Source organism: Medicago truncatula, chromosome 4, assembly GCF_003473485.1.
Source record: "Medicago truncatula cultivar Jemalong A17 chromosome 4, MtrunA17r5.0-ANR, whole genome shotgun sequence".
NCBI lineage: Eukaryota > Viridiplantae > Streptophyta > Magnoliopsida > Fabales > Fabaceae > Medicago > Medicago truncatula.
Window position 1 is genome coordinate 9,392,950 of NC_053045.1, and position 15,146 is coordinate 9,408,095.

Here is a 15,146-nt window from a genome sequence, read left to right on the forward strand (position 1 = left end):
TTTCAAATATGAAAGTAGTTCTATCTTGGCAAGATATGATATACTGAATCAAGTGAAATGAACTAATTTGGAGGACAAAAGTGAAATGAACTTTGAAGGTCAAAACAATTACTACTTTGTTAGAAATAAACAATCACATCAATATTTATAGAATTAGTTATGTTGTAAGAAAATGTTTTCTCGGACCCCGGTTGATTGATGTAACTTGATTATGACACTTCATTTTTTCATAAAGGCTAATGATACACTTATTATAGTAAGTAGATGTATGTACTATAGGTTATTAATTAGGGAGTGTTGTTGGTTTGGGTTGGTTTTTAAGTTAAAAAGTTATTTTATCTAAATATTTAAATGGAATGTGATTTTCTTCTGTTAGAATGATTCCATCAACAAATTCTTTCTTTAAATTTTGTTTGTATTGGATTAAATTCATTGGTTTTTTCTTGTCCAAAAAAAATTCATTGGTTTTTTCACAAATAAAACTTAATATATATTTATGTTATGTCAAATAATATTTTATAGATTAAATAGCATCATCATATAATTTTAAAAAGAAAATAAATAACAAATATAATATGTATTATAATAAAAATTAACATTAAGAAGTAAAAGTATGAATTGCATTAAGAAGTAAAAGAAGTAGATTATATTAAACAAATAAGTATCATGATATCATAAATAAATGATAGATTAAAGGTCAAATGCATTTAAAGGTCCTTTAAGTTTTTCATTTTTTTTCTAAAGTGGTCCTTTAAGTTTCAAAAGTCCCAAACAAGTCCTTTTAGTTTTTGAATCGTTTCAAACAAGTCCTATTCTAGATAGCATAGTTGATAATTGCTTCTTTGAACTCATCTTTGGTATCAAATCTGGCTCCTAACACCCACTTAAAATTAGTCATCTTTTTAGGCATGACAAATGGTGGATAATGCTTTTTGTTGCTATCATCTGAATCATCACCATCATCCTCTAAAAGGACTTGATTGAAACGATTCAAAAACTAAAAGGACTTGTTTGAGACTTTTGAAACTTAAAGGACTTGTTTGGGACTTTTGAAGCTTAAAGGACCACTTTGGAAAAAACGAAAAAATTTAAAGGACCTTTAGATGCATTTGACCTAGATTAAAACACCTTATTTGTTAATTGGTCAATTTCATCGAGGACCAATGAGATTAAGGTTTAAGTCGTCTACAAAATTTCTTTATATTATCCTACAATATCACATTTTGTTTATTTCTTAAGCATTATAACTCTCTTAATCATAATTTATTATTTTATATTTTAACTCTCTTAATTATAATTTATTATTTTATATTTTATTGGTAAATATTTATCTTTTTTTAATAGCAACAATCCAAAAAAATAAATACAAAGGGATCAGCGCACTAATGGCGCCTTAAAACACCCTAAAAAAACATATTAAAGACCGCCACTCTAAACACAACAGCTATAGGTAAAACACCCAACATCCAACACACCAAAAAAAACCAAGAAAAGGAGAAAAACAAATTGAAATCCCCCTTTATATTAGATGGCTAGCCCTAAGTCGAGATGAACCAGGCCGACTACCACAAGAAAAAAAAACTCTTAAATTAAGGAAACAAACCCCATACCCTTCTCAAAAGCACCCAATCAGCCCCTAGACAACCACTATCAAAACCAATAGAGAATTGGCTCGGCGGCCCATTCATAATGAGTATAGAGATGACCAGGATGCCTCTAAAAAAAAACTACGAAGGAATATGTTGAATTTTATCAACCAATTGCTTGATATCTAATGTCCTTCGAGAAAACATTACATTATTACGAGGAGACCAGATAGAAATCACTACCGAATGCAAGATTAACAAAAAAACATCTCCTAAAATTCACTCTACCAAACACCACAAAATAACTCTAAAAAAGACATCCAACCGCCATCGGAAGAAGAAACTCCCAACCTAACCATCATAAAATCAAATAACAAACCCTAGACGTGGTCCTACAGGTAAAATAAAGGTGGCTGACAGATTCTGGCTCCTCCCCGGACAAAGGGCACAAAATCTCCATCCGATCTCTAAGGACTTTACGCCGCAGAAGGTTCACCCTAGTTGGAATCCTATTGAGGAGAAGTTGATAAGAGAACAGTTGAACTTTGGATGAAGCCCAACTTTTCTCGACTAACGATAGGATTCTAGACAAAATGACCACTTTACCACACACTCATAAAAGAATCTATGAAAGGTACTCATACATAGGTGAAACATAAAAAAAACCCTGCCGCTACCTCCCATCCCACACCCATCTACCATCAACCCTTGAGCCAATTGACTTGACAGAGCAGGATTGTTGGGATGGCACCATAAAAAGCCTCGGGAACCACTCTATCAAGGGAACATCTCTCAACCACGTATCTTCCCAAAAGGAGGTAGATGCCCCATCTCTCAAAATCCAAAACACATCCGCTGAAAACAATTATGTAGAACCCTCGAAACCTGGATGAAGAACAAAAACCTCCTTTAACCAAGCAGAGGCGTTCGTCAGAACCCCACATGACCGACACATAGACAGTACATGTGTCCTTCGATTTAGGCCTGCACCACTGGATAAGAGTCTTCACCACCACTCACCTAATATAGTTTGGTTAACTAAAGATAAGTCTTTTATTCCCTAACCTTCCTTCGATTTAGGCCTATACACATGTGTCCAACGGACCTAAGGAATCTTATTAGCACCCATTCAATCCTCCTTAAAGAAGATGTCCCTCAAGCCTAACAATTATCTTCCAAACTTAATAGCTAATTTTAGAAATAAAAGGTAAAAGATGGGAATCAAATTTATCACTAAGTTAATCAACACAAACGCCCCCCCCGCCCCCCAAACTAACAAACCTATTACTCCCAGATCCCAACCTCTTAGATAGTAAGCACCAAGTTCTTGCACAAGATAAGCAGAGACATCCATGACATAAAAATAACAAATAAAGGGTTACATATATAGGTGGAAGACCTAAAAGAAAACCCATACACCTCGGACAACAAAAACACTCATAAAGACACCACCCCAACCTAGGGCTGCCACCAAAAACCAATACAAAAAAACTAACCACCAACACCAAATACACAACCTAACCTCCTCACAACAACATAAACCAAACTTGTGCCAAATCATTAACTCCATCGAGAATGGTCATCAAAACAAGATCCAAACTCTTATCTCCCTCTAGTCACACCAAAACCCCTAAAAAAAACTACAATATATTGTTCTGACATTCGAGTGTGTGGACCCTTTGGAAGGCCCGTAACAATAATATTTTTGCGGCAAGTAAGTTGAGATTAAGCTTCTAGTGGATAGGATTCAATTCCTCTCGTGGAAATGGATCTTCGATAGATACCCTAGTCATCGTCGGTCCATCTTTGAGTGGGTAGTAGAACCAATTATTTGATGGAGCCAATAATGTCGTGTTTGGGAGTCAGAGATATATTCGACATGTGTGCGGGGTTTGAGTGGTTCCAAAATCTCTGACCTTTTTTTGTTGGTGCAAGTTCAATCTCTTCTCTTCTCCTTGTCGTTGTTCGTTTGGGTTGCCAATTCGTTGGTTGTTGATTTTGTTGCTTCCTCCATTCTTTGTGTAGATTTTGTTTCTTTGTTTGTGGTGGCATCTCTCTGGTTTTGGGGAGTTTTGCGTATTGTATTGTGTCTATTCCCGGCTTGTGAGATCTCTAGTGTTCTCTCTTTTTTTGCCCGTAAAAAAAAAATATATTGTAGAAATTTGAACTATCATTATTCTGATAGGTGTTCAAATCCTTAATTTTAGCACAAATTAGGACGCTTTCTTAGGGTTGATTTATAAGTAGAGAAGGTATAAATTTGGACCATCATTATTTTGACACGTGTTCATATCCTTTAGGATGTTTGAAAGCTAACATTTTTTCTAGCATTCATCATTTTATTAAGCGATAATCATGTGTGTTTCACCACCATTTTAAAAGTATATAATCGACATAAGCTTTGCTCTATAAAAAATACACGTTAGAAACAACGTAAGAAAGAGAATGTTCATAACAATCTTAATAATAATTCTTGTCTATCAAAATAATAAATAAAATATCAACAAAGGGAGATAGAGAGAAAAGACTTTCTAGGTCAATTCAATCCTTTAATACTTAAGTAGCATCGATCTGTCTCTCATTTCCCTTTCTTTCATATTTATCTCCTCTTCCTATACAGTAACTTAACAATCAAGAGGATCAGATCCATAGGAAGTTTATATCTATCTATCTATCATATCACACACCCAAGAAACTTCACTGATCAGTCAATCCCATCAATCAAATCAAAAAATCAAGAATTCAGAAAAGGAGAAAGTAAAGAATCAACAAAAAGAGAAAGAAAGAAAAAACATGTCCTCTTCATCATCCACTTCCTTTTCACCGGACCAGCAACAACAGCAACAACTCTCTCCTTCGGACCAGCTTTGTTATGTCCATTGCAATTTCTGCGACACTGTTCTCGCGGTATTATCTTATCTCATCACACTTTCTCTTTATAAAACATGTCTTTTTATGACCCTTTTAATTAAGAATTAAGATACTAATTATAGATTTTTTTGTTTTTTTTGTTTTTCTCAGGTGAGTGTTCCTTGCACAAGTTTGTTCAAGACTGTGACAGTGAGATGTGGTCATTGCACCAACCTTCTCTCAGTTAACATGCGTGCTTTGCTCCTTCCTGCTCCTAATCAGCTTCACCTTGGACACACTTACTTCAACCCTCAAACTCTTATGGTATGTGTGTGTTTGTGTGATTTTTATACAAGCAAATATATATATGATGCTGTGCTTGAAGATTTGTAAATTTAATGCATTATTTGGCTTTATAGTTTTTGTATCAATTTATAAAATTATCTAGGTTTTCTCATAGAGTAATGTTAATTTTTGTTGTGCTTGTGGTTGTTTTGTATTATGGAAATTAGGTATATGTACAACTATCTTTTGAGTTGGAATTGGAAATGGTTTTTTGATTATGAGAAATTGAGTTTAACTAATTATTCAGGAGGAGATTCGAAATGCACCTTCAACAAACATGATGATGAATCAGCTTCCAAATCCAAATGATTTGATGATGAACACAATGAGAGGAGGGCATCATGAAGAAATCCCTAAACCTCCACCTGCTAATAGACGTGAGAAATTATATATCTAACTCTCTTAACATTTTACTTTGTGTTGAAAAATTCTCATGATTTTCAAATGATAATTACAATAATACAAAGACCTTCTTCACCATTTTCATGTATGCTATATGTTTTTAATTTTAATTTTAATTTAATTTTTTTTAAGATTCTTTTGATGCTATCATGGGAAAGGTAGGAAAAGCAAAAGAAAACAACCTGAAACCCTTCTGTACATTTTACACTTCTTTTGAGTTCATAGTTGTGCTACTCGACCAATTAATGAAGAAAAGCAAAAAAGAGAAGGAAGAAAAGGTTCCATCCCTATCAAAACTCACTTGAAAATATAAAACAGTGTTTTATGTTTCTTGAATGTACTTCAAAGTGGCAAAGAAAGATCAATCTTTAGCACATTTATCTCATGCATTGCTTTTTTCATCTTACATGAATTAATGTAAACTTCTTATTAAAGTTCCAAATTAATTATAAAAAAAATATACTATAGTCCAATATTATTTTCAAATTGGAGAAACCCTAATTTCCAACATTTTGTTTAGCAAAAAATTTGGAGAAACTCTATACTAAATCTAGGGCTAAAAAATGAAGATCATTTTTTTTTTACTTCAAAATATTTACAAAAGGAAAAATAAAAAAGAGAAGAAATCTATTTAAATTTTTTTAGGTCTTTTTTTTTTTTTTACTCTATGTGTCTATGCATGTCTCCTTGCATGCAAACATTGAGTGAGACAGAAGTCTTCCCCCGGAAAAATAGAGCTGAATCCATTGGAGAGTGATTGTTAGAGAAAAATGATAATGATGAGGTAATGATAGAAATATAGAGAGAGAAAAATGGTTGATAGAGAGAGAAAGAAGAGAGTTCTGATTAGGCAATATGTTTATTTAATGTTCCTGTCTGTTTGCTTGTCCAGCTCCGGAGAAGAGACAGAGAGTTCCATCTGCCTACAACCGCTTCATCAAGTAAGTTTAATAACATTCATTTTAAGTTATTTATGGTATTAATTCATTGTTTTCTACTAACTCTAGAAAATAACTTGTTTAGATACCTTAATATTTGTCCTCGCGAGTTTAGTTAGGGACAATACATAATATACAGAAGAAGGTCTGAGGTTTAAATTTCGGCCACCACAAAAAAAAAAAAAAAACCCTAATATTTAAAGAATTTATCAAGAGAACAACATTTTTTTTTTGACAAAGGAGTACAACATATTAATACATAAACATTACATGTCATATTTTTACATAAACAATTTCTTTTATTTTTGGTGAAATATTTTTCATTAATATTTAATCATATCTAGTTATATAAGTTTTAGTATACCAGTTGTGTTTGGGAAAAATATAACACTAGTTCTTATTTTTTATTATTATAAAATTTAATTATTTTTTTACTAAAAATGTTATGGATCACCTTTGAACATTTTTTAAAGTTCATATTTTTAGACTAAACATTTTTTTAATACGGAACCACTTATGAATTTATTTTTCTTAGTTTCAAATTTTTGTTGATAATTCATTTAACTTTGGTGGTGACTTTTGCTAGATAATATTTTTTGTTGTTGTATATGATTATATATGAAGAATAACCTTGACAAAATATGATTTGATTTTCAGAGATGAGATCCAACGTATCAAAGCTGGGAATCCTGATATAAGCCACAGAGAGGCTTTTAGTGCAGCTGCAAAGAATGTGAGATCCAATGAAATTCTGAATCTTACTCTCTTAGGAACATTTTCCCATTTTAGATTATTTTCAATTTTTACTAACTATATAATTTTAAATTTTTATTGGGTTTAATCAAGTAGCAGTACACATTTTTATTGCATCGGTGTATTAAAGTTAAGACTTTTCTCATGTGTGGGGTCCATTTATTTTCTTTCAGTGGGCCCACTTTCCACACATTCATTTCGGACTTATGCCTGATCATCAACCCGTGAAGAAAGCTAATGTTCGTCAGGTACTTTGAAAACCCTAGCTAGCTACACTATTACCTTTTTTTTTCATTTTTTTTCTTTCTTTTGGCAGCACATTAAATGATAAAGCATAACTCTTATTTCTAGGGTTTCTAATACCTAAAATTCTTTCACTGTGTAGGATTCAGAGGACGTGCTTATGAAAGATGGGTTTTTCACACAAGCAAATGTAGGTGTCTCTCCCTACTAAAAAAGTGTGCTTGTTTTATTGTGTAGGGCTTTAATGTGTCATACTATTGTCTCTAATTAAGTAATATACTGTATTAAGACTTTGTCTTATGCATATTAATGTTATGAACTTGTATTAGTACTTTTTAGCCTTACAAGTTGTTAGTTTATGGTATAATGAATGGTGGGAGAGGAGCGACTATGAAGAATCTTATTAAGATTATAAATTCTTCTGAAAATCAAGATGGTATGTTTTCTTTTATATTTAACTGGTCCAAAGAATGAATTGCTTATTTTTTATATAAGAAAAATGAATTAAAGCGAGTACAGGAGCAACTCAAAATCAAAATTCATTACAAATAATGATTCCCAAACATTTTGAAGAGAAGATTGATGAATAAATATTCTACCAATCTATGGAGACAAAATTTATAAGTCTAACCAAGTTGTTTGGGCTCTAGCGGCAAGGAGCTCCTTCTAAGGACGTATCCGGGGAATACCGGGTTCGATTCCTAGGGGGAACAACACTTGGGCAGTGCGCATGGCTCTACGCATGAGCCGGATTAGTCGTCCACCTTTGGTGGGTCGGAAACCGGTGTAAAAGCCAAAAAATAAAATAAAATTTATAAGTCTACCTTTACTATAAATAAACAAAGACCAAGACATTCTTTTTACGATATCTAACACACCACCAACCATTGATGTCAAAATCCCGACTTAAATCCTAAAATCCAGGATTTTGTGAATTTCTTCACCATCAACGACTCAAATTCATAATAGAATCCCAAAATAGGCAAAATTCATCGATTTTGATTGCGATTTTACGATTTCTTATAAACCAAGTCGTTTATGACTATATACCATTTATAATATATATTTAGTATTTTTTTGTTGGTAAAATTCATCGATTTTGATTGCGATTTTACAATTTATTCTACAAAAGTAGTTGAGTAAGATCCTTCGATTTTGGTTGCGATTTTACAATTGTCAATTTTGCTCTCTCTTTCGACCTGAAGCAAAATCCCGATTTTGACAACCTTGCCTCCAACAAGTTTGCTACCTTCTAATTAAATAAAATGTTGTTTTTATGAAACCAAATACTCCACACCATTCAATCCAGTCATTTAAAAATAGAGTGCCATATTGCTAAAGAATTTGGACAAATGAAAACCAATTGATTATAAGTTTCCACTTCTTGAAAATACAATAGACAACATTAATGATGAGGCCCCTCAAATTACACCTCTTTGCCACAATTGATTATAAGTTGGAACCCACCCATAAAACAATCCATCCAAAAATATTCAGCTTTGATGGGAATGAAGCAGCCCATAGCAACTGCCTTGCAGTCCTAAAACTGCTGTCATTTACAGCTCTAAATCCTCAGTGTAGCAGCAGCTTGTAACAAGACTAAACTGTAAATTTACTGACCTATCATGTAGCCATTTCAGGGTCTAATTCATCAACCTTTGGGGCTGCTTGATTTAATAGTGCTTCTAATTCAGATTCACAATCCAGTTCTGCAATGTTTAATTCTTTATCATTTATCCAAAATCCCAGTGCCTTTATTTGGAATGTAGAAAGCTCTTCAAATTAATTTTTTAAGTCGTAATTAATTGTTCTACTTCACAAACAATGGAGTAGTGCTCTTTAAATTATTTGAAGTTATACTTATAGCTCATGAAGGTCTTTTTAAATTATTGGGTAGTAGTCGACAACATGGATGCATGCCTAAAGCAAATTTTCTTAATGAGGCATTTTTAAAGCCAATAATAATTTTTAGTAAAATTGCTAAATTTTGATATAAGTTTTATTTTTAGACATTCTAGAGTACAAACTCATTATTAAATTGGTGTAATCCATTTTGTTTCATATTACAATTTTCAATAGATAATAAAATCAATTGATTTATATTTTGTCAAAACAGTAGTGATTTTAGTTTAAAAAATGAGACTATTTTTTTTTTTAGACAAGCAAAAATGAGATATATTAATACGGACACCGTAATTGTTACCGCACAAGGTGTGCCAAAACAATCACGGAAATGTCAAGGTCCAAACAAAATTACAACCAAATCAGTCAATACCCAGACATGAAAGCAGGCTCGACCACCAATTATGAGTACCAAAACTAAATACAGCATTACAAGCTTTTAACCACCACAAAGACACTATTTTATTTAGTTAAATTTTATATTTTTTGAAGCCTAAGAATTGATGACCTTACCCTAGGACTAGCATTGGGTCGTTCTATTTCATATTAACTGTTAATTCAGAGAGAAAACATAAATCATATTAATATTTACTAGATTAATTTTATCTTCATTTTTCCATAAAATAATTTTGTTTCCATCAATATATTTAACTATGCTACATGGTTAATGAGGACATTTAAGTCAAATAATTTATTTCATTAAGTTATTTATATTTTTCTTAATGTTTGTAAAAGAAACCTTAAACAACATTTAATATGAAATTGGAAAATTAGCATCACCTATTTTTCTTAATGGTATTTTTTTTCAACCCTACTAACTTCTCGCGCGCCATCGTTATTTTCCAAAATACCCCTGTTGAATTATGTTAAATTCCAGAATTTATGTTATAATAGATACGAAGGTCTCTGCTGACAATCGTATTATGCCCACACAAAAAAAAAAAAAAAAAAAAAAACACATCAATTTTGAAAACGGTATTAATGATCAACAATAACCATGCTATCAAAAGTCTCTCTCAAATAAATTATGAAAGAAAAGTAAAGAAAGAATAAAAAGTTAAGAAGGTACGAAAATGTTGAAGAATGTTAAGCTATTTATCGCCACAAAACATTCCTAGACTGTACTACAATCAAAAGAAATGTGTTAATGTAAATGTATAGAATTGTTGATCAAATAATAAAATATTTTGTTTTCTTGCCAATTTATAGTCTCTTTAAATTTTGTCATTTTTATTTATGTTATTTTAATTTATGTCAATTTATTGAAGGAAAAAAAAAAAAAGAAGATAAACACGGTTCATATTTTATAATCCGAAAACTATGAAATATGCTTTAGATTATAAAATCAAACAAGGTAAATAATTGATTTAGAAGGCTCGTAAAAAGTGAGTATGATGGTAAAATAAATTTGACTTAATTGCACTTTTGGACCCCTATCTTTCTAAAAGTTGCGGTTATGGACCCCTAACTAATTTAAATACAAAACAGCCCCCTATGTTTTGATTCTTTGACAGTTTTGGACCCAAAGTCCATTGTTGACTCGGTCAACGCTGACGTGGCACCCTAAGTGAGGTGCCACGTGTCAATTTTTTTTTTTTTTTGCCTTGGGGGTCCAAAACTGCTAAAGAATCAAAACATAGGAGGCTGTTTTGTATTTAAATTAGTTAGGGGTCCATAACCACAACTTTTGAAAAGATAGGGGTCCTAAAGTGCAATTAAGCCAAATAAATTCTCTTATGTTCAATATAGTAAACTCCAATTCATATTAGGTTTTTGTCCATGTAGGGGATAGGACAAGTGGATTGGACCCAACCGTAAGAGACAAAGGACTCCACATGGTGAACTTTAGTTCATATTGTCTTACGGCCAAGATATATAAGTCGGTCATATGGGACAATTGAGTATGGCTCTACAAGGTGAGACTCGGGGGATTATTGGACTCCAATCCATGTTAGATCTTGACCTATATATAGTTGATGGAACAAGTGCTTGGGTTTTGCTAAAATTGTAGAGAAAGCAGAAGGAGAAAATCCCCACACAAGAAGTAAAAAGAAGGAAAAAAAATTCACACAATAAAAGATTTTACTGCTCTTAAAGCATCCACAATAGAGACATTCATTTTTTAGTACTTAAATAGGTCCCACATGTACACATCATTTATTTATATATTTTTTTTTATAGTAATACCTAATATTTGATAGCGCAACAATTGATGCTTGTTACACAAGCAACAGAAGCACTTTTATGATTCTAGGGTTTATGTAAATTTGTGATTTGTGAATTAGAGAGAGTTGAGAGAAGAGAGAAGTTATGATGAAATTGTTATTGATACTTGTGAAAATATACAAAGGAGGTAGCTTATATACAATGTCTAGTTAAGTTGCTTGAAGCACAAGCGATGTAACAAACTCTATATCTTATTTGCTAATCTCTAACAAATTTGTAACAAACTTCATAACAAACTAAAACAAAATGTGATTAATCACTGATTGTGATTATCACTAAAACTAAACTTGAATTAAAACAAACTAACATCCTCCCTTAATTCAAATTTCCACTTCCTTCATTCCAATCAACCTTTTGAGCTTGATGAATCTGTCAACCTTCAATGCCTTAGTGAATATGTCTGCAAGATGCAGCTCAGTAGAGCAATGAACAATCTGTAGTGCTCCCTTGTTCACTTGCTCCCTCAGAAAATGGAACTCAGCTTCTATATGTTTGCTTCTTCCATGCAGAACTGGATTTCTTGCTAAGCTTATAGCAGATTTGTTGTCTATGAACAACTCTATAGGTCTGCTAACCTCTATCTCCATCTCCTTGAGTATATTTTCAAGCTATATTGCCTGACATGCTGCCATACACCCTGCAATATACTCAGATTCACAGGTTGACAATGCTACAACTGGGTGCTTCTTAGCACACCATGAAATTGGAGCATTCATAAACTTGAATAGGTAACCTGAAGTGCTCTTTCTATCTTGTTTGTCTCCACACCAATCAACATCAGAATATGCTATCAGCTCAATAGAATTTTTATTTAAGCACTTAGAAAATAAAATGCCATACTGCAGTGTTCCTTTGATGTATCTCATCACTCTTTTGGCTGCTGGCAGGTGAGATACTCTTGGTTCACTCATGAATCTACTGATTATGCCAACTGCATATGCAATATCAGGTCTACTATTGCATAGATACCTCAGTGAACCAACTATTTGCAGTGACAACCATTAGGCAATGACAGACAAATTTAGCTACGGGAAATTTCTTGTAAAATTTCTTGCAACGATGCAAAGAATATATCGGTTGAGCTCGGGTGTGTGCCCCGGCTTGCTGGGTGGTAAAAACGCCCATGCCGCCAACCCCATAAAATAATGTTAATAAAAAATAGAAAAATATGTACAAGGGGGGGCTAGGCCTGACCCTCAAAGCACAACAAAAAATTAAGGAAAATGATACATCGACAAACCAAAACGATCTCGAGAAAACGACACCCTAATAAACTTAGGAAGAGAAGTAGACCACCAGACACCCTAAATACTTTGATCATGATTAGTAAGTCTGTCATTACAACCATTACCTTCCCAAAAGATATGCGAACAAACCACCTGAAACCTGTTTGAAAACATTTATGCCACATGTTCCTCATACAAACAGGAAACAACGACGCATTCTTAAAAGCAGTCAAAGAACGGGCGAAGTCGCTTTCTAAAGATACATTCCCCCACCCATGCTACATCGCATGCTCCATAGCCAAGAAAACCCCAAGAATCTCAAACTCAAACAGAATAACCTCCTAGATTACCGGCAAAACAACTCAGCAAAGTACCTCTATTGTTCCTGAAAATTCCACCATAAGCAGCATGATAATCGACCACTGACCCATCTGTGTTCACCTTTACCCAAGGCGCCGTTGGAAGGTGCAAAAAAATTGTAATTATCTCTTTGAAACAATGGTGATGCAGAGAAACCGTAAAAGCCTCATGATAAGTGCTCAAAACTGATATATTTCATGTGTTAATTTAGGCATTTTAGTGACTTGTTTTGCAAGTTATCTAAGGTAAAGCTACAATTTGATGTAATTATGCCATTTATGCTTTATGTGCCTTATTGTACCCAATTTGTGCAGGAAAATGCAAGCAAGGACCAAGAAATCACCATTTTGGGCAAAGACCAACTCGCTTAAGCGAGCTCAACTCGCTTAAGCGAGAAAACTCCAGAGAGTGCAAAGGATCACACGCTTTCAGCAGGCCAGAAGCGAGATTCACAACAAAGGCCAACTCGCTTAAGCGAGAAAACTCCAGAGAGCGACAAGATTGTTCGCTCTCAACAGGCCAACGCGAGCTTTACAACAAAACCAAACTCGCTCAAGCGAGTCCCAAGCGTGTTCAAAGCGAGAAAATTCCAGAAAGTCCCAGGATTTCAAGATCAAACTCGCTTAAGCGAGTTCATCTAGCCAAAGCGAGTTCATCTAGCCAAAGCGAGTTGAACAGGATAAGGTGCTACGTGGCAGTCATCCATTGGAGCATTGTGGGATTTCAGGCAAATCGCTTAAGCGAGTTCATCTAGCTATAAGCGAGTTTGCTCTGATGCAACCACCTATAAATAGCTTTTTCTCTCACTTTTAAAGGAGCTTTTCATTGTTTTATACATTTTCTGATTTTTAGAGAGAGATTAGGGCATTTCTAGAGAGAAACACAATGCAAGGGTGTTAGAAGTAGATTCTTCCCAAGATTTGTAGAGAAATCATGAATCTTGTCATGAAATCTTCATCTTTCTTCCATCTTTTGCAAGGCTACTATGAGAATATGTAGCTAAATCTGCCCTTGTGGGTTTAGAGGTACTTAAGCAAGCTATTATGTAATCTTTTTTATCATTAATATAAAATTCTAGCTATTTTCCATGATATTGTTATTATACTTGTGTTTAATGTTTTATTTATGATTTGACATAGGGTTTAGGTTTTGATAATCACTTTGAAATCAAGAACTTAATGCTTTTGGATCGTTTAATAGGTTGAGAAATCATCGATTAAATGATACGATTGAACTCATGAAGTTATTTAGACATGAATAACGATTTAAATCATGACATTATTTAGACATGAATAATGTTGTTGAGTGATTGTGATAATATCAGTTAAATACTAGAATCCGTTTTTGTGATCATGATGTTGCAGTTGTAACGCTTGGTTGACGATCTCTAAACCTACGTGTTATGCCCTATCTCGTCTCTATTTATTTTAACGTAAGTTAGTTAGAGTAGTTTTAAACAAACAAACTTTTAAACCAAACTTCAGATGATAATTAATGTTGAACAACTTATGGTATACGCTAGCCCCTATGGAAACGATACTAATATACTACTTACATGTAAATAAAAATACGATGTGCAAAAATCTTACATCACCTCCAAGATTAAGAGTCAGATGCAAGACAATGCGTGTTACCAAACAACATGATAGAGTATGAAATTTTTACCTTGGAAGCATGCATAGACACCTTGTAAACAGAAAATCTAAAGATATTACGCGTCGTCCAGATGGAGTGCAAAGTATGAACAATAGCGGCAATAAATAGATTCGACACCTGAGAGGAATAAGGCGCGGGAACACAAGATAGCAAAGTAGAAACCTATGTAACATCAATAACATGGCACAGTTTAGAGCTTATCCATGCCCAAAGCTGAACCACAAACAAGCATCTAAAAAATAAATGATATGACGTCTCATCATGAGACATGCACAAAATACAAACTTATACAATGAGACAGCTTTTGTGACAAAGATTCTCATCCATTGTGATTTTATTGTGCATTAGCTGCCAAAAAATGAAGGAGTGAGAAGGAGGAATACAAGGCTTCCACATGTCTATGGCCCGGTCAAATGCAGAAAAAGGAAAGCATCATTAACAGTTAACAAACCATCTGCCCCGTAGCATAATCAAGCACAAAGGAAGGTACCTCAATCTGGAGATTGACAATAGCCATATGCAAAGAACAAGAAAGTCCCGAGTGAAACGCACCCGGAATTTGCATCAATTCCACAAGCAGAGTACCTAACCAATTATCCGTCCGACAATTGATCTTATCACCCGTTCCCACAATCCAAACCGAATTAGCAATAACATAT

At 33.6% G+C, this 15,146-nt stretch overlaps 1 protein-coding gene across 1 annotated transcript; it reads left to right on the plus strand.

Annotated features, from left to right (window-relative positions):
* Positions 1–4,072: 4,072 nt before the first annotated feature.
* Positions 4,073–7,496, plus strand: LOC25491643 (axial regulator YABBY 1). Its single transcript, XM_013599631.3, has 7 exons — positions 4,073–4,493; positions 4,608–4,760; positions 5,029–5,158; positions 6,076–6,124; positions 6,779–6,854; positions 7,048–7,122; positions 7,260–7,496. Exons 1-7 carry the CDS (start codon positions 4,380–4,382, stop codon positions 7,326–7,328), a joined length of 666 nt encoding a protein of 221 aa, XP_013455085.1. The 5' UTR covers positions 4,073–4,379; the 3' UTR covers positions 7,329–7,496.
* The last annotated feature ends 7,650 nt before the right edge of the window (positions 7,497–15,146 follow it).